Raw genomic sequence first — 18,303 nt, 5'->3', positions numbered from 1 at the left:
TGTGCCGTCTTCTTCATCTTCTGTTTCTGTTTACTAATGGGACAGATACAGATAATGTGATGATGGATTGTGGAAATTACTCTGAAGTTTATGCAGATCATTTACAGTGGGTAAGATGGAGTTGCCAAATATTTCTGAAATGGAAATAATTATCAGAATTTCCCTTGCATCTATAATCACAATTTGAATACTGCATCAATTGCTGATAATTATGACTCATATGTGTACCATGCTTCATCTATAATATTATTTGTTATTTTCAGGAACCGGCAAGGCCAACCAGGGTGTAGTCGAACAAGCCCAGTTTGTCGTCAACACGGAAGCCAAGTCTGCTTCAGAATCAAAGATCGCCCACTTATTTAGGACACCCGACGCTGATGCGAGTAAGGTCATCTGTAAGGGTCTTGGTCTAAAGAAGGCGTTCGTCAAACAGCAGGCACAGTTCACAGTTGACACCAAAGATGCAGGTGAGTGCATTCACTCTTCACAAATTCAGGCGATTTGAGAAAAAAACTCATGAAAAATTTTTCTTCAAATGGTACCACAAATGGTACCATCGTAGGGTGGATACTGAGAGCTTTCCAATGAATGGTCATGTCAATAGGTTTTGAAAACTCTAGAGAGTTTTGTTCCTTTGCACCTGACATCAGTTTTCATTTAGTAAGTAAAAATAGTTTTAGATATGACTCAATGAAGTTTTGTCTGCTGATTGTCAGTTTGACCAGATCCACTGCATCTGTACAGGAACACTCTCTCTAAAGATCTCAGTTGAAATTCTTTTCTACCATCTCCAGGCACCAATGTACTCATGGTTGGTATCCTCGGCCCTGGCAGCAAGCTGTGCGAAGAGATCTGCATCAAACATCAAGGTCGCCAACAGTACAAGGTCGACTACCTTCTGAAGGAGCGGGGCGACTATCTCCTCATCGTAAAGTGGGGCGACGACCACGTCCCTGGGAGTCCATACGCCATCACCGTCTAATAAGCTGAGAATATGCCATTCCCAACAAAGGACAGGTCCATTGCTGTCAGGGTTCTATATGGTCTGGTTGGACACTCATGAAGAATACCACTTTTGTGGCTATTCAAAATAAAATACCACATCATGCAATGAAACATGTTAACGTGCTTTTTATTTGATCAAAAGTAAACAGAATTGAATAAGAACCCGTTAAAGATCTGGCGATGGGCCTGGGTACCACCCTCCATGACTGTAGCCATCCCCATTCAACAGGCAAACTTGAAGGATGAGGATTCCAAAGAAAGTTACAGATGAATTCTCTGAACAGTTAAGCCAGAATGTTGTGAAAAAGTGTCCTGGTGGGATATTTTTGGCTCTCGCTGTGATGATTTGGCATGTATCCCAACCGGTCCTTCAAGTTTGACCTAGTTATTACGCTGCTATGCTTTCCTTATGCTGCATTCATTACTTATATATGCAAAGATTCGGACGTATTATCATGTTGAGATAAAAATTCCAATGTCGTCGTAGAACGCTCCATGATAACGAGAATAAAAATTACATTTTTTATGATGGAACTATATTTCACCCACTTTGGGTCAGACGTATAGATTTATAGCATGGCGGCATAAAAATAGCAAAATGTCAAAAAAATCTGGAGGTGTGTTGTTAAGTCATGTTATTGGCTAATTATTAAACCCTTAGTGGGTGTCTTTTTTTTTAACACAAACACTCGTTACATTTGAATTGTTTGTTTATCTCGGAATGGTAAGTCAAGAGTTATTAAAATGTGATTTTCAAAAATTCTTCTTAAACATTGGATATGACTTTATGCTGGTAATATAATTATTTAATCTTTAATCTTGTCTGTGCTATCTGACGTTTTGTATTCTTTTGGGTGAGCCATTGAAGGACTGTAAGCAAAGTTGCGAGTTAGATTTTTGGCTAGAAAAGTCGTGGCTCCATTGGAAAAGTTATGTTATCTGAATACAGATGTATTGAGCTAAGTCCTTGATATAATTGACAGGAATGGGCCCTAGTGCTTGAAGGGTTGACTCAAAGCAGTTAAGAATTTATACACCATGTTAAAAATACTTGGTTTATACCTCAAATTGTATTGTTTAATGAGATATGGATTAACGCGGCAGACAGCGGTCACAGTAAGACCCTAATTCGGGGATTCGTGGCAGTGCATGCATTCATTTAGTGTACTTAATATGAAGTTTTTTCCTTTACTAGTCTCTATGCAAAAGAAAAATAGTTGAATTTGTTTTTTATTTGTCTACATTTTGTCAAAGCCGACACCAGAAAGTGTTCCATTTTGCCAATTAAGAACATAAATTGGATTGTTCTCAGTGAGGCCCAAAGGATCTCGATGTATTAAAAAAAAATGTCTTGTATGAATTTTATGTTAGATTAGTACTTAAAAGTATTAGAGTAGGTTAGAAGTGATGACAAGACAAGACCCTTGATCAGTGGCTTCCTGCATGGTTATTTTAAGCAGGGCATAATCAAATTAAAGCTCTGCCAAAAAATGTTTCCAACTTTTGTGTGGTGTGTTTATAACTCACAGTTGATTGTCTTGAGAGCTAGCAGTATGTGTTTACAGTTGATAATCAACTGTTTTGAACATATCTAACTGTTCAGCGTCTTATAACGGTCCGAGTACATTAGATACAGAACAATGTGAAGACCACAGTTGTACTTCTCTCTGTTCTCGACTTGGACAAAGTGTTAAGAATTTGAGATTTTGGAGGATGGAACATTTTCTCGCAGTTTGCGTCCCCGCTAAAAATGGCTTGTGGAGATCACTGTAACCTCTCAGACAATGTATGTCAATCTTGTTGAAATTTTATTTTTACTTTTTTACATTTATACGGACATAAGTGTCGAATTAGGAAATGAATTCTGGTTGGCTACCACCTATGTATGTTTGTGCTACTTATTTTAAGCACTTAGGCTATGAAGTAATATATTTAATGATTAATTAATCATAAGTTATGTTAGTTTCTTGCAACAGTTTCATGTTTAATCACGCGCCATCGTCATGGGGGTGGCAAGCTGGCCTGGGCAAGGTCCTATTTTACATGTAACCAATTTATTCAAACATTATTTCAAATTAACTTGAAACCGACTCGTAGTATTATAATACCAGAGGATTAAATAAATACAAGAGACATGTATAAATTGACAAGGTGCTTGAAAGTAAGAATTGCAATAGTTAGCAGAAACACCTGTAGTTGTAGAATGTGTGACAGTCCTAGTTTAAATCTAGCTAAGATAGTTAGAATTTCAGCTCTCTCATGTGTAAACTTTCGGGGGAGGCAGAGGACGTTTAGTCCTCACCTCAAAGAGGGCGCTATTGGAGTATAGGACGGTGCGTTGTAGATAAAGTGAATGAGGAATTTGTTAAATAGCTTACAACCGATTAAGTTAATAGGATCGTGTATTAAACCTGCTTGACCAAACGTAGTAGCAGAAAGTAGTTTAGGTTGGATACCACGCACCGACATCTCTTGAGGAAATGATTGTGATATATGCTACCCACATATATCTAATAACCGCATTCTATAAGTGATATTATAGAATTCATTCTTTTTGTTGGCTTTTAAATAAAACTAACATTTTGCTATTGTACTTCAGTGTTATTAGTGTTTTTCCACTGAATATGTTCATACCAAGTGAACAGTTTCCTCCTGAAGGACTGTATTCATCAGCTTAACACCTTCAGCGATGGTGTTTCACCCCCCAAACACCCTCTTTTCAGACCCCAAGGAAAAAAAGTATAAGACATGGCTGCATAAGGTCTTTTGCAGTAACTTCTCCAAGACAAGGTGTTCTTGAATCAATAGAGTTTTGTTAGCTAAACTCCTTTACTATTTTTGGTTGAAAAATTACCAAAAATGACCCAAATGACCCCCTTTTCCAACACCCCCGACCCCCTAAAAGTTCCCTGTGTCGGAACAGGTTGGTCTTTTCAGTTCCTACCTTGCCCTGAAGATGGCGATGGCGTAGTTCTATCATGAAGTCCACGAGACTCCGATAACCAGCTCAAAGAGGGGGGATTTGGGCCACGTCGATCCACGTGGTTCGTCGCTGAAGGTGTTAAGGTCGTCCTTCATGGATGGGACGCTGTCCTTCGTCAACTGTCTCATAGAGCAGTGGTGGAAAACAGACGTGGCATAGTCAACGACCTGACTGCCCCACTGTCTTACCAACATGTTGAAAGAGGTTAGGCCAGATTTGCTGTGGTAGTGATTTCTCATCTCTTTCATTGTTTTGGCAAGGCGGTGTAGCAGCCAGTCCTTGCTCATAGCATGGTTGTGCCTGTCTGATCTCTCTTAACGTCTTGGCAGGACTGTGGCACAGCCATGCCTGGATTGGTCTGGTTGTGGTTGTCTCATCTGATCACACAACGTCCGCAACACAGTGGAGCTGCGAAACAAGTCGTCACAATTCCGTTGGCGTCATATGCAATTTGAATTGCAGCAGACGTCACGGTTTAACATAAGTTGTGTACCGGTGCTACCGAATACGCTGCATGACACAAGGGCCTTAACATCACAGTAGAAAAGAATCATATTGAATTTGGCTAGGGCTCAGCCAGGCCTTTGAATCTGACATCATGATGGGGGCGGGCGAGGGGGTTGGTCCAGCAGCGGCTGGCAGCGGACATTTGTCTTGACTCTTGCTTAGCGCTGCTACAGCTTAAAGTGCTGTGGTACAGTCTAGAAGCAGTGTCATCATTGGCGAAATGGACCAAAGTTTGTGAGGGGCTGAGTTTCGTCCAAAAATAGATCTGTTTACACACTACGGCAATGACGTATTGCAGGTACACGTCAACGGGTCAACGGGTCATTGATTGTCGGACGTCAGTTCACCAAGAAAACCAAAGGAATCGAAGGATTCATTGAACTCATCAACACATCATTAGTTTTCAGTGAAGTGCAACTGTATTCCTAGGTAAATCACTTTGGTATATAGAGAGTAAGATTACAATTAACTCATGTTAAAGTTTGAGTTCCGGGGAGATAGCGTTGTCAGTACGTTGGTTTAGGGGCGCAATAACCTAGCTTATAGCGAGCAATTAGTACACTAAGATTTCAGTGATTAACATAATAGTTGCAAGTATTTGGCATTTTAGACTCATATTTCGTGCTATAATAACTACGTTGTAAACATAATGCTCAAAATTGATTCATGAAAAAGTTGTTAGGGCAATATCAAGCAAGCAGTAATGGAAAAAAGTGTAATTCCATTAACTGAATATTGTTTTTAGACACTATAACATTTTAGGCCTACTTTTCCGTAAACCACGAGAACAATGTATGTGAAAAAAACAACACATATAAGTGAGGCGCCGAGTATACAGTAATTGTAAGGTAAAGAAAAGCTCGGTCTCTAAAGTCTGGAGGTCCGGAGTCCGTAACTGTGACGGTCACGAGAGTGGCTTGTCCTTACGGATAGATCGAGAGGGCGGTTTGGGGTTCCGCCGACGTGCTCGCATGAATTGGTCGTATCCCCGAAACCTTTACAACGCGAACAAAGCTGGTGGCATCCATGACGGTATAGGAATTGACGGTGAAGTTACAAAAAATCTCGTGGCATATCGGATGCGCATCCGAAGACGGTAAGGGAATTGACGGTGAAGGATCTCGTGGCATATCGGATGCGCATCCGAAGACGGTAAGGGAATTGACGGTAAAGGATCTCGTGGCATATCGGATGCGCATCCGATGACGGTAAAGAAATTCACGGTAAAGGATCTCGTGGCATATCGGATGCGCATCCAAAGACGGTAAGGGAATTGACGGTGAAGGATCTCGTGGCATATCGGATCCGAAGACGGTAAGGGAATTGACGGTGAAGGATCTCGTGGCATATCGGATGCGCATCCGAAGACGGTAAGGGAATTGACGGTAAAGGATCTCGTGGCATATCGGATGCGCATCCGATGACGGTAAAGAAATTCACGGTAAAGGATCTCGTGGCATATCGGATGCGCATCCAAAGACGGTAAGGGAATTGACGGTGAAGGATCTCGTGGCATATCGGATCCGAAGACGGTAACGGTGAAGGATCTCGTGGCATATCGGATACGCATCCGAAGACGGTAAGGGAATTGACGGTAAAGGATCTCGTGGCATATCGGATGCGCATCCGATGACGGTTTTATATACATATATATATATTATATAAATTTTGGTTTTACACTATTATGTAAGTGCAAGCTCTAGTGAGCTCACACAACTGTTTGACAGTCCAGGCTCCTCCATCGTGCTGACAACATGATGAGAGAGATGAGACAGTCAAAGCCAGGCAGAAATGGTCTTGGCTGCTCTGCCAAGTTGTCAACATGGTGAGAGAGATGAGGAAGTCACAGCCAGGCAGGCCGAATCAGTCCTGGCTGCTCCACCGTGTTGACAACATGATGAGAGAGATGAGGAAGTCACAGCCAGGCCGAATCAATCCTGGCTGCTCCACCGTGCTGACAACATGATGAGAGAGGTGAGGAAGTCACAGCCAGGCCGAATCAATCCTGGCTGCTCCACCGTACTGACAACATGATGCGAGTGATGAGACAGTCACAGCCAGGCCACATTAATCTTCGACGCACTGTCTATTTGTTAAAATGGCGAGAGAGATGAGACAGTCACAGCCAGGCCGAATCAGTTCTGGCTGCTCCACCGTGTTGAAAATAATTATGGTGAGAGAGATGAGACAGTCACAGCCAGGCCAAATCAGTCTTGGCTGCTCTGCCAAATTGTCAACATATGGTGAGAGAGATGAGGAAGTCACAGCCAGGCCGAATCAGTCCTGGCTGCTCCACCGTGTTGACAACATGATGAGAGAGATGAGGAAGTCACAGGCAAGGGCAAAATTGGTTAGGTTGGGACTGTCTTATCGATGTCTATGAGAAGAAAGTGTCATGGTTGAGGTTATCAATAGCATGATGAAAAGGAAGCTGTCTCATCACTGTCACCCTGTTGGCAAGACGGGGAACTACCATAAATAATTTGATTTGGTCGTGGCTGTCTCATCTCTCTCCCAGTCTTGGCAAGATGGAGCAGCGGCCTGGCCCAATTCGTTCTGATTGGGACTGCTTCATTTCTCATACCATGTCGAGAACAGTCAGGACCGATTCGGTCTAGTTGTGACTCCAGTTGTGACTCCAGTTGTCTCATCTCTCTTATTATGTAGGGATCTACAAGGTGGAACTGACAGGTCTTACTCTGCCTGGTTGTGACTGTGTCATCTCTGTCTGTTTTGGCGACTCGATGGAGCCAACAAGAGTATTTCGGTCCGGTTGCGAATGATTTAATTCTCTCACGGTGTTGAAAAGATGGTGGAGCAGAATGGCCAAATTCAATTTGGTTGTGATTTGATTGTTCCTTCTCTATCACCCTGTTGGCAAGGCGATGTGGTCAACCAGGACCAATTCGGCCTGGTTGTGCCGGGCTCATCTTTCTTGCCTCGTTGGGTCGTTGGTGGGACAATGTCCCAATTTGTTAACAAGATGGTGGATCAGTCGGGCCTTATTCAGTTTGGTTGTGACTGTCTCTTCTCTCTCACCTTGTCGACTAGGCGATCCGGGCAGCCAGGAGCAACTTGCTTTAGTTGGGGCCATCTCTCTCTTGCCCTCTTGGCTATTAGTGGGTCAGCCATGTCTGATTGGTGTGATTGTGGCTGTCGTATCTTTCTTCCCGTGTTTGCGAGCTTGTGGAACAGTCATGCCCAATTCCGCCTGGTTGTGCCTGTCTCATTTCTATCGCCCTGTTGGCTGGTTGGTGGGAGAGCCATGTCCGATTTGATCCTGTTGTGGTTCTCTTATCTTTCTCCTAATGTTTGCAAGCTTGTGGAGCAGAAATGCCCAATTCGGCCTGGTTGCGCCTGTCTCTTCTCTCACATTCTGTCGAATAGGCGATGGGGCAGGCATCCAGGAGAAATTCGGCCTGGCTGTGCCTGCATCTCTGTCGCCTTGCTGACTAGTTTGTTGGACAGCCATGTCCGATTTGGTCTTGTTGTGGTTGTCTGATCTCTCACCGTATTGGCAAGACAGTCGCACAGACTGACCCTCCCATTCATTGTAGCTGTCTAGATTATTTCCCTCACCATAAGGCAGAATGGTAGAGCAGCCAGGGTCGATTCAGACTGACTGGGAGTGTCTCATCTCTCTCACTGCATGGGGAAGACAGTGGAGCCGTTAGTTTGATAGCCAGATAGATATTGTACCAGGTACCACCCAAGTAGTATTTGAAGTGATGTCAGGTAGATGTTGGGATTTTGCCAGTCTCATTAACTGATTATTGTTATTTCTGAGTAAGCAAGACCAGTTTTATTTTCTGGCACTTCTAGTAGTATCTGACATTGTGCCTGGTACAAGACATTGGGTGGATTTCACCATTCTTGGACCAGGATTCTACTGTCTTCAAGAACACATTGAAACAAGTTCGAAGTTTTAATCATAACTTTATATTGCATTCACATTTTGACAGAAGATATCACCATACAGTACAGCAATCAATACATGGTAATTTGTTAGATAAGAGTGTTCATATTTCTGTAAAAAATTGTATTTTTTTCTGTTATTCCTCACTACAGAACCAGATTTCCTCCAGAATTTCATCTTTACATCTGTCTCAATGGTTCAATGTCTAGCAAAGCAAGAGCGTTGGACATAACCAGCTGAATCGTCTTCAGTAGATAAAGTCTTGCGAACATCTGTGGTAGGAGGTGACGTCTTGATTCCTTAAATGTGAAATGAATATGATCAGATCTTGCCTTACTTTGTTCTACACGTACAGATAATTATTCCAATGGTTTGTGCTATTGAAATGAACAACACTGTCTCCAGTGAGTCATTTTACCATACAAAGCTTGGCACATCTTTTTTCAACAACATAAACCTTCTGATTATTTGAAATGACCATTGTACATGAATGCTCGATGGACGGTTTCAGCAGCAGTTTTGGTTTTGACTATACCTGCTTGGAATTCACAAAGGGAATGAGTTCCTTTCCTTAATAAACTTACCCCAAGAACATGGACCCTATTGTAGTAGGAACTGAAATCTTTACTCAAATAGGACAGGAATGAGCACACCTGAAAGCAGAACATGTAGAATCAACTATCAGCACTCTATCTGTACTACAGAATGAAAGAAATATGGATTTGTCTAAGAGTCCACTCACTCTTTGTTGATCGTGACCAAAAACGAAACCTTACCTTGTGAGTGTGTATTTTGGCAGCATGACCATTCGACGCCAAATGATCCGAGACAGTACTCCTGACAAGACTTGGGTACGCCAGCACGTAATTATAAAACAGCATCCACTCCTCTTCTTCTCTTAAGAAAGAGAAGTCAATGTGTTCTACGCTGGGGAGGGGGCTGTACACACCTGGAAAAAAGGAAGACAATCTCAATTATGTCTAATCTTTACCATATGCAAATGAACACATACACAGCAAATGAAAACGAGTCCAGATGCAAAACCAAAACCTCTTCCCTTGTTCTGTTTTACTGGCCTACACACAAGGTTATCCAAACAGAAATCGTCATCGCAAACAAGGAAGGCAAGAAGAGGTATTTGTCTTCTACTAACCATGGTCCACTTTTTCTTGGAAGTGCTCAAACAGAGTGCACAATCTGGCAAAGTTGTAGAGGACAAAAGATCCCATCTTTTCACTTGAAACTATCACAGATTCTCCGGCTTTCACATTCAGCTTCACATCACCTCTGCATGTCTTCGACAACATCTCAAACTTGATGCTGGCAACTGTCAGAGCGTCAATCAACTCGGACCACGATTCCCCCATTGCAGCATCACCATATTTGTGGACAGTTGCCTCCTGGGTGAACACACGCTTCGTTCTGAAGAATTCCTCAGCAGTTGGAAGAAACAGGCCTTGGCCGCCACGTGCCGTTACCACGCCATGGACTAAATGGGTCTGAAAAGTTAAAATTTGCAATTTCACTTCAAGTACTTTAAAGTACAATGTACCCTATTGACAGTATTTAGAAGTGTTAACGGCTCACCATAAACCCAACTGCAAATTACGGTAAGAGTCCCACTAACCTGTTTCAATGAGTTTGGATAATCTGGCGCTAATCTCCACAGTAGGTCGAGCTGTTGCTGACTGAACTCATTATCTGCACACACGATATGGATGCACTCCTCTATGGAGCCTTGACCGGCAAGGTCACTTCTATGACAATCTAACATGGACAGTTCTCTCATTCTTGAACAATCACAGCTTGCTGGAATCGAGATGAGCAGAATGATGAACTGAAGTTTGTAAGAGCAACTCAGCTGGAAAGTGTCAGTATGAGAATGACGAAACCACATAACCATCTCATGAGCAAATACAGCAATGTCAACATGTCCTTTGCACAATCTTTGAATTCCATTCTGTGGCACTTGGTCTTTGACTTTCAAGCTAGTTTAAACCTTTAAAGTGTTTGGTAAGAGTATAATGGCATATTGTCATTGAGCCCTTGATATAAAATAAGGTGTTGGCAAGGGAAGATAAAAGATTAAAAACTGTGTACACAAACCTTCTGCAATATGAAGACTAGGACAATAACCAAGAAGACCTGTATTGCTGCGGTCCTCCTCCAGGAATGCATGAAGGTCAAAATATAACGTCTGCATCACGGTATCCTTATTTCTATTCTGTCTCCCAGCTAATCTGGAATCTTTCTCTGAAAGTCTGTGTCTTGAGGATTTGAGTTGTTCAAAAAGAGCATCAGTTGTGATTTCCCTCAAGGTAGTATCCTTCAGAAGTGAATCGAGTTGATAGTGTCCCAGTGTAGCTGTTGTTTGCTGCTTCGTATCGGATCTACAGTTGACTATTGTGTTGAACCTAAAAGAAATTATTAACTTGATTAAACTAATGTCAATATCACCTGGATGTATGGATATAGTGAGTCCTGGTGTGACGCGTATCTCACTAATGCAACCCCTCACCATGACCAACAAGACTTTCCAGTTCATAACGGCTTTCTCTTTAATTACTTTCTGTAATGGCCCTCGCTAACAACGCCACCCTGGTACCCAGACCCTGAACACTTGATTTGCCAGTCCCGAACAAAAATGACAGACTTATTTCGGAACGAGTTTAGAATCCCCGATCACACCCCAAAAAAAGGTCATCGGTTGACTAACCAAGCACCACTGTTCAATGGATTTATAGTTGAATGTGATCAAACTACGTCATTTCCGATCGGGGATTCTAAAGTTTAGCCCTTATTTCAAATAGGCTTCTGCCTTTTGTGCAGAAATCAAATTAAATCTTGCAGAGGGTAAACCATACATTAAGCACAATGTTAAATTCAGGTTGAAATTATGACAAGATTGCATTACTGATGACAGTCTGGTAAGAACAAAGATGTCAGGATTGGACCTCAACTCACCCATTTGCCTCCAAGAGTCTCTTGGTATGCTGTGCTAACAGGAGAGATCTGATTAGGTCTAATGAGACAGCATCTGCTTCATGGTCAAACACCTCATGGCAGTTCAGCATAACATATCGAAACTCCTCCAAGGCACATTTTCCATATCCCACATCGGAAGATAACACTTCCTTAGCCCCTTCTCTAATCATGGCTGTATGGTCCAATCTGATGTTGACCTTCCCCTCAGTCACGGCAGCATTGCAATCTTTGATTGCAACTCTCCACCTTCTCGACTCTTCAAGGAGGTTTATCGCAAGAGTTTGAATGACCTGAAGAAAACAAATGATTTGGGCAGAGTAAGTTGAGAGTAGAATTTGAAGTTAAGATAGCAAAACATTGTGCTGAGAGTGAGACAGAGCAACATAAGGTCAGTTGCCACATTCATTTGCTTTGTGGAAGGAAGATGCCGATTCCGACAATTTTAGTGTTTGCCACAACTCGGTACCAAAATGCAGCGTCAATGCTTTGCTTATGCCACAAATGGCTCTCCGTATTATTTGTGGAACCAACCTGTTCGTGCTTCTCGCGGTTATATTTGCATATCAACAAGGAAAAATCACCAACAGAGAACTGCTGTGTTCTCTTTAGCAGTCGCCATTCTAGTTGATCGCCAGAAATTTCAATAAATTTCGTGACAAATCGCTCAATTTTGCTCGATATATCCCCCAAAATAAATATTTTTTCATCACAGTCCTCCATCATGCTCAGTACTGCCACATCACGGCAATCTTGGCATAACTACTGCAGCGTCTCCAAACGTAGTAGTCTCAAGCAATTTGTACGCGCCGTGTAGTCCTTGTTGTCTACTGGTAGCCAATTGACAGTCACTCGAGAATGAATAAACTATAGGAACGGCTCAAACGGACGAAGCCGAAGAAGAGATATCAATTTGTGAGTTTGTCATTTTTAAGTTGGTGCATTGTCACAAGTTCTTCTCTGTCATGTCCTAAATGTCAGCGAATGTAAAATAGAATTGAGCAACATCACACTTCAGCCGACTCAGCAGTCTTCTTTCCGCACTACACAGTCACAGCCTGTATAGCCACTACAGGGTGGCCCAAAAAGTGTCTGGATGAGTAATTTTATATGATTTTGTAATGTTATGCGATCAGGAGGCCAATAAGAGAACAGTTAGACCATCGCTGGTAACCATACCATAACAGCCATCGGCACCCTCCGCTCATGAGTATTATACATGAGACGATTTGTGGATTTGAGTGCCAAACGTCACATATGAAAGTCATGGTTTCAAAGTGTTGCCATTGATGTGTCATCAAGTTTCCCTTTATATGTGGATTATTTTATTATTACATAGGTGATCCAATAAACATTCAAGATGCCAAGAACATACCAGGAGGAACTGAAGTTCCTCGAGAAACTCACCCCAAACAGTTGGAGGATCAAGAAAGATTTTGTTCCAAATATGAATGTAAGTTGTTGCAGAGATTCAGAGACACAGTGACATCAGTCATGTACTGTAATAATAATTGCTTAGCGGTTTGATTTAAATCTCTTTAAAAGCCCAGTAGAGGCATTCTGCCTGTGGTATCATCAATCAAGCAAACTCGTAGACCAATGAATTCAATACGAATTTGTCTTTTGATATTCCATTAACCCATCATTGTTTATACTTAATGACCCACATGTAGTAAATGCTAATGACAAATGTTTCATTACATTTAATCTTCCTTGCAGGTTGAGGGTGTATTTTATGTTAATGATATGTTGGAGCGCTTGATGTTTGATGAGCTGCGCCATTCTTGTAACGCCAAAGGCTTTGGTGGATTCCTTCCTGGGATCAAACAGATCGCAAATGTGGCTGCACTACCTGGCATTGTTGGGGTATGTATAGAATGAATCATGTGATAACATGTACAGTTGGTGTATCCTTAAGGCATGAACTGGGCTTTAACTTCAGTTACCTAGTTCATAATACATCTCAACTTTTCTGTGCAAATAAAGAGAGCACAGTCTAAGCAAAGCTTTTAATATCAGTGTTGTTACAAAGTGGCTGATAAACATACTCTGATGTGAGGCCCGATTCCCTCTGTCTGTTATGTTACATATGTGTTGTATCTATTTCAGCGGTCCGTGGGTTTACCAGATGTTCACTCTGGTTATGGCTTTGCCATTGGCAACATGGCGGCTTTCGATTACAACGATCCAAAAGCAGTGGTATCCCCGGGTGGCGTGGGATTCGACATCAACTGTGGCGTACGTCTGCTGCGGACGAACCTCTCAGAGAAAGATGTTCTTCCTGTCAAAGAACAGTTGGCCCAGAGTATGTTTGACCATATTCCGGTAGGAGTCGGATCAAAGGGCGTCATCCCAATGACTGCAAAGTAAGTCCTGGTCATCTTTTCTTTGTGTTTTCTTGATCAAGCTGCTCAACCAATGCTACAACCCACGTATCTGTCTGGTATCCGTACACCTAGGTGGAGTGAGGTATGTCAGGTAAAGAGACCTGCTTAGAGTCTTTTGCTGATTGTGAGGTTTGAAACGGGGACCTATTGACCGCTAGTCTGGAGATCCAGCCACACAGACCACAGCTACTTCTCCCTGACTAATGAGTCAAATATATCTGAAGAGGCTGCCAAAATATCTTTGATCTAGCACAGCCTGAACTGACTCACATTCCATATTTTAGAGATTTAGAGGAGGCATTAGAGATGGGTATGGACTGGTCTCTCCGTGAAGGGTATGCCTGGGCTGAGGACAAGGAACATTGTGAGGAATATGGCCGCATGCTACAAGCTGATCCTTCTAAAGTCAGCGCAAGGGCAAAGAAGAGAGGTCTGCCTCAGGTAAGCCTATATTACTTCCCAAAATCTGTGTTTGTAAACTATCATAATGGCCTATTGACAGGCATGTGGGAATGTGTCCTGATGGTCCTGTAGACCCATTTGTCAAGAAGCCCTTTTAGTTTGTGAGAATGTGATCATATTGTATTACTTGTTCTTGTAACATTTCAGTTGGGAACTCTAGGTGCTGGTAACCATTATGCCGAGATCCAAGTGGTGGATGAAATCTACGATGATTTTGCTGCGTCTAAGATGGGGATTGAATACTGTGGTCAAGTCTGCGTCATGATCCACAGTGGAAGTAGAGGATTCGGTCACCAGGTGGCTACAGGTATGCAGACACAAGATTTCTTTTGCATATTCGAAAATACTTCCAACTTATCTTTAGTTCAAGTTTGTGAAGGGATGTTTCCGTTCCATTCTGAAATTGCTCTCAATGGCTTCTGAAGATTCTTCTTCTTCTGTGACGAAAGTGTTTGGCCTTTGGCTTTGTGTCCATCACTGCAGTTTCTTTGTGGTGCCGGTTATGCCTGAAAGCCTCTGTCTTTGGCCAAGGAGGATACCGCGGTGACGTCACATCACGTGATCCCGACCCATATTAGTGATCGCTATGGCCAATCAGATTCAGTCTACTGACAGCACCAGCACTGAACACATCTCCACGTCTCACTGTCTGGTGCGCTCCTGTACACAAAAACACCAATAGACATGAAATATTGCAATACCTAGTATGGATTCTTCCTGTGTAAAATAAAATTTACAGAGCAGATTAACTTCCACGAATAAAAAAGACGTTTGGCGTGGCCAAAGTGCGGAAATAATGTCTCCGCTAAAATACACTACGAAATACACTAGGCAATGCACTACGCAATATACAGTAGAGATGCAGTTGAGTTTGTTATTGTTTTGACTTAGAAGCCCGCCCATATCATAATATATTCATGTATTCATGAAGTATGAACTCATTTCTGTCCCATACAACTCTAAGAACAGTCAATTTCTCCTTAAATCATCACCGAAACCGCGATATCCGCAGGAAGATTTCGTTCTAGTGTCCGAAAATGCATGATCTTACAGGGGCGCTAACTTGACAAATAGAGGGGATCTATGGGGATCTATGCGAGTTTTAGGTCCTACAGGTCTCGAACTTGTAAAATCTGTAAACATGCCTCCAAATCCCATTATGATAATGAAGTATTGCCCCATATCTGGGAGACTGTTTTGAAACCATCGCTAATTTTGGAAGATCGGTGCCCGGCTATTTGGTTTAAAAAACCCTATTTTTCCCCATCAAAACAGCACTTTTCATTATTCAAATGATAGCTTATTGTCTGAAGACTTATTTCGTAGCTGAAAAGTACTAATAACTCTGATTTGATGCGAAAAATCTAACTTTTTTGATGACTTGATTTTCCCTTGGCCGTGGATCGAGTTTGTTTACAATATGCAGCGCCATCTTGGAAAAGCCGTGACGTCACCGCGGTATCCTCCTTGGTCTTTGGCTCAATTTTTGGCGTGTTTGACAGTTTCTTTAATGGTGTCATTTTACACTTTTCAGATGCCTTAGTTGCCATGGAGAAAGCTATGAAGCGAGACCACATCGATGTGAATGACCGTCAGTTAGCATGTGCTAGGATCCATTCCCCCGAAGGACAGGACTACCTAAAGGGCATGGCAGCAGCAGCTAACTATGCCTGGGTGAACAGAAGTAGTATGACCTTCCTATCAAGACAGGTAGGTTTTGGGGAGATCAGTAGGGCTCATGATCAGGATCAGGAGGTTATGGGTTACACACCCAGATGGATCACCGTTGTTTAGCCTATGTGTCCTTGAGTAAGCACTCATCTCAGAATATTCAACTTTCCTAAGCTGCTCATTGGTGTGCTAATTAACTTGCTAATTGAATAGCTAATCAGTTTCATCTTTAATTGCAGTCCTTTGCCAAGATGTTCCAGACTACCCCTGATGACCTCGATATGCATGTTATCTATGATGTATCCCATAATATTGCCAAAGTCGAAGAGCACTTCATGGATGGCAAACAGAAGACGCTGTTGGTTCATCGGAAAGGCTCGACGCGGGCCTTCCCTCCACATCATCCACTTATACCAGTTGATTATCAGGCAGGTCATCTTTTAGAGAATCTCTTCTTTCTCAGCAATTATGAGAGGCAGCTAATTGCTGCCAACGTCCCCTGTGGGTAACAAAACCAGACTCCCCGTGACCATCCCCTGTGGGTAACAAAACCAGACTCCCCTTGACCAGAAGTTGTAGGATGACTTGTAACTTTTGTAATGAATTCATGAATCGATTTCCTTCTGTTCCAGTTGACTGGACAACCTGTACTGATTGGTGGGACCATGGGAACGTGTAGTTATGTCCTGACTGGAACTGAGACTGGGATGGAGGAGACGTTTGGCTCGACATGTCACGGAGCAGTAAGTTTTCCTACCAGTCCTTTGAGGTTGTGATTGATTGAATTATAGGACAGCGTTGATAAAAAAAGGACAAATTGTTGATTGTACATGTACAAACAAGTAATGCTGTTGATTAGTGTCCTTATCATGTAACTCTTAGTTCATCCTTTGTTAAATGACATTGCTACAAACATGGAGGTAAGAAGTTTAAAACCTTTAGCAGCAGGAATGTGAGGTCAGTTTCTGTTCCCTCAGATGCATTGGTGAGATTGTGAATTACGACGATGCATTTCTTTCAGGGGCGTGCCTTATCACGCGCCAAGTCAAGGAGGAACCTGGATTATCAGAGCGTCCTGACGAAACTAGAAGACCAGGGAATCTCAATACGCGTGGCTTCTCCTAAACTAGTCATGGAAGAGGCCCCAGAATCTTATAAGAATGTTACAGATGTCGTCAATACGTGTAAGTTCAATAGAACCCCTCTATTTAGGACACTCTTGGGACTCTAGGTGTCCTTGACACCTATGTTTTTTGGGATTGGGGGGGGGGGGGGCTTCTGTGTCCCCTGCTTGCAACAGATGTCACAATCAGTCAGAGAGGTGATAAACTCTCAGAAGACCTCAGTGTCCAACAATCCTTTTCCTTGATGAAAATAAGTCAAAATCTGCATGAAAAAACATGTTTCAGTGTGACCTTTGGGGAGCATCCTCGTCCCAAGCTATTGCCCAGGATACTGAACATGTAGTACATTGCGATATGAAATGTTAATAATTCTACCCTCTATTTCCCTTTCCAGGTCATGCGGCTGGCCTCAGTAAGAAGGCAATCAAACTGCGACCCATTGCTGTGATTAAAGGATAAGTGCAGGAGGACTTCTCATGCCCCCCTAGTGTTCATATGATGAAACTATTGTACTCAATATGTGCTCAATATTCTGTACTTGATTAGTCATGGAACAGATTTAGAATGACGGATACTTTTCTGACTTTACCGTGTTACCCTCAGTGGAGCATGACCTCAAGGTTACTGTAGCTTGTATTGTATTTGACAGTGTGGCATTGCTCACCCCTCAAAACCTCCTGTCAGGTGGGTTGGTAGCTGATTTCGATTGAGCTCTATCTGAAGGCATCGGAATCTCATTCAGTTGAACCTACCATTTGAAGCTATCATGTGCTGATCTGTTTTTTTTTGTTCTGAGAAAGCTTGATTCAGGTAAACTTATATATCATGTGCTATAATCTGGGTATTTTATTGTAAATTATCGGGTATTTGTGCCAGTGTGCTGAATATAAACATGTATTCAATATGAAAGTTGCTGTCTTGTCCTTCCATTGAGGTGGTCTCTGGTGTCTTCTCCAGACATCACAATACACTTGACGAACAGTGTTGCACAAGTCTCTGAAATGGCTGTGTTAGCTGGTGATAATTTCCTTGGTATCTGGTATTAGTTGTGACCTTGTCTCTGAACCAGCAGTTATCAGTTGAAACAGTCACAATCACAAAAAGTCACAACCAGACCGAAAATCTGGCCAAGTATTAACTTCACTGTCTTGCCAACACTGAGAGAGATGAAACCATCACAATCAGACCGAATCACCTGTCCTGACAGCTCCATCTTCTTGCCAACATGGCGAGAGAGGTGAGGCGGTCGCAACCACACCAATTAAT

General features: G+C 42.4%; 3 protein-coding genes across 13 annotated transcripts in view; 2 read left to right on the top strand and 1 right to left on the bottom strand.

The window, feature by feature from the left end:
- Nucleotides 1–3,598, top strand: part of LOC135490739 (filamin-A-like) — an 86,704-nt gene extending 83,106 nt beyond the window's left edge. For all 9 annotated transcript variants that reach the window (XM_064776167.1, XM_064776165.1, XM_064776166.1 and 6 more), the window contains 2 exons: nt 264–467; nt 795–3,598. In XM_064776167.1, the coding sequence (XP_064632237.1) occupies nt 264–467; nt 795–982 (392 nt within the window). In that variant the 3' untranslated portion in view covers nt 983–3,598. The remainder of the gene's footprint in view (nt 1–263; nt 468–794) is intronic.
- A 4,844-nt stretch (nt 3,599–8,442) lies between these two features.
- Nucleotides 8,443–12,116, bottom strand: LOC135491210 (DALR anticodon-binding domain-containing protein 3-like). The gene is made up of 8 exons (XM_064776933.1): nt 11,928–12,116; nt 11,376–11,686; nt 10,518–10,825; nt 10,039–10,220; nt 9,565–9,910; nt 9,188–9,360; nt 8,996–9,064; nt 8,443–8,710 (listed from the first exon to the last, which is right to left on the bottom strand). The coding sequence occupies exons 1-8, from the start codon at nt 12,114–12,116 to the stop codon at nt 8,591–8,593; spliced, it is 1,698 nt and encodes a 565-aa protein (XP_064633003.1). The 3' UTR covers nt 8,443–8,590.
- A 151-nt stretch (nt 12,117–12,267) lies between these two features.
- LOC135491041 (RNA-splicing ligase RtcB homolog) lies at nt 12,268–18,194 on the top strand. 3 transcript variants are annotated; one of them, XM_064776677.1, is made up of 11 exons: nt 12,268–12,308; nt 12,733–12,846; nt 13,113–13,259; nt 13,503–13,759; nt 14,065–14,221; nt 14,390–14,549; nt 15,777–15,952; nt 16,153–16,341; nt 16,546–16,656; nt 16,935–17,097; nt 17,432–18,194. In XM_064776677.1, the coding sequence occupies exons 2-11, from the start codon at nt 12,754–12,756 to the stop codon at nt 17,494–17,496; spliced, it is 1,518 nt and encodes a 505-aa protein (XP_064632747.1). In that variant the 5' UTR covers nt 12,268–12,308; nt 12,733–12,753; the 3' UTR covers nt 17,497–18,194. The 3 variants fall into 3 exon arrangements, with proteins under 3 accessions (XP_064632747.1, XP_064632749.1, XP_064632748.1); XM_064776679.1 differs by lacking the exon at nt 12,268–12,308 and adding an exon at nt 12,326–12,483; XM_064776678.1 differs by lacking the exon at nt 12,268–12,308 and adding an exon at nt 12,498–12,562.
- The last annotated feature ends 109 nt before the right edge of the window (nt 18,195–18,303 follow it).

Source organism: Lineus longissimus, chromosome 7, assembly GCF_910592395.1.
Source record: "Lineus longissimus chromosome 7, tnLinLong1.2, whole genome shotgun sequence".
Taxonomy (NCBI): domain Eukaryota; kingdom Metazoa; phylum Nemertea; class Pilidiophora; order Heteronemertea; family Lineidae; genus Lineus; species Lineus longissimus.
This window is presented reverse-complemented; position numbering and strand designations above follow the sequence as displayed.

Excerpts from the sequence above, each read along its gene's own strand:
- LOC135491210 (XM_064776933.1), bottom strand. The coding sequence starts at position 12,116 with ATGGAGGACTGTGATGAAAAAATATTTATTTTGGGGGATATATCGAGC. Across the intron at positions 11,687-11,927 it reads ACCGCGAGAAGCACGAACAG|GTCATTCAAACTCTTGCGAT; the intron begins GTTGGTTCCACA and ends TGTTTTCTTCAG. Across the intron at positions 8,711-8,995 it reads ATAGGGTCCATGTTCTTGGG|GAATCAAGACGTCACCTCCT; the intron begins GTAAGTTTATTA and ends TTCACATTTAAG.
- LOC135491041 (XM_064776677.1), top strand. The coding sequence starts at position 12,754 with ATGCCAAGAACATACCAGGAGGAACTGAAGTTCCTCGAGAAACTCACC. Across the intron at positions 14,550-15,776 it reads CGGTCACCAGGTGGCTACAG|ATGCCTTAGTTGCCATGGAG; the intron begins GTATGCAGACAC and ends TACACTTTTCAG. Across the intron at positions 16,342-16,545 it reads TTATACCAGTTGATTATCAG|TTGACTGGACAACCTGTACT; the intron begins GCAGGTCATCTT and ends CTTCTGTTCCAG.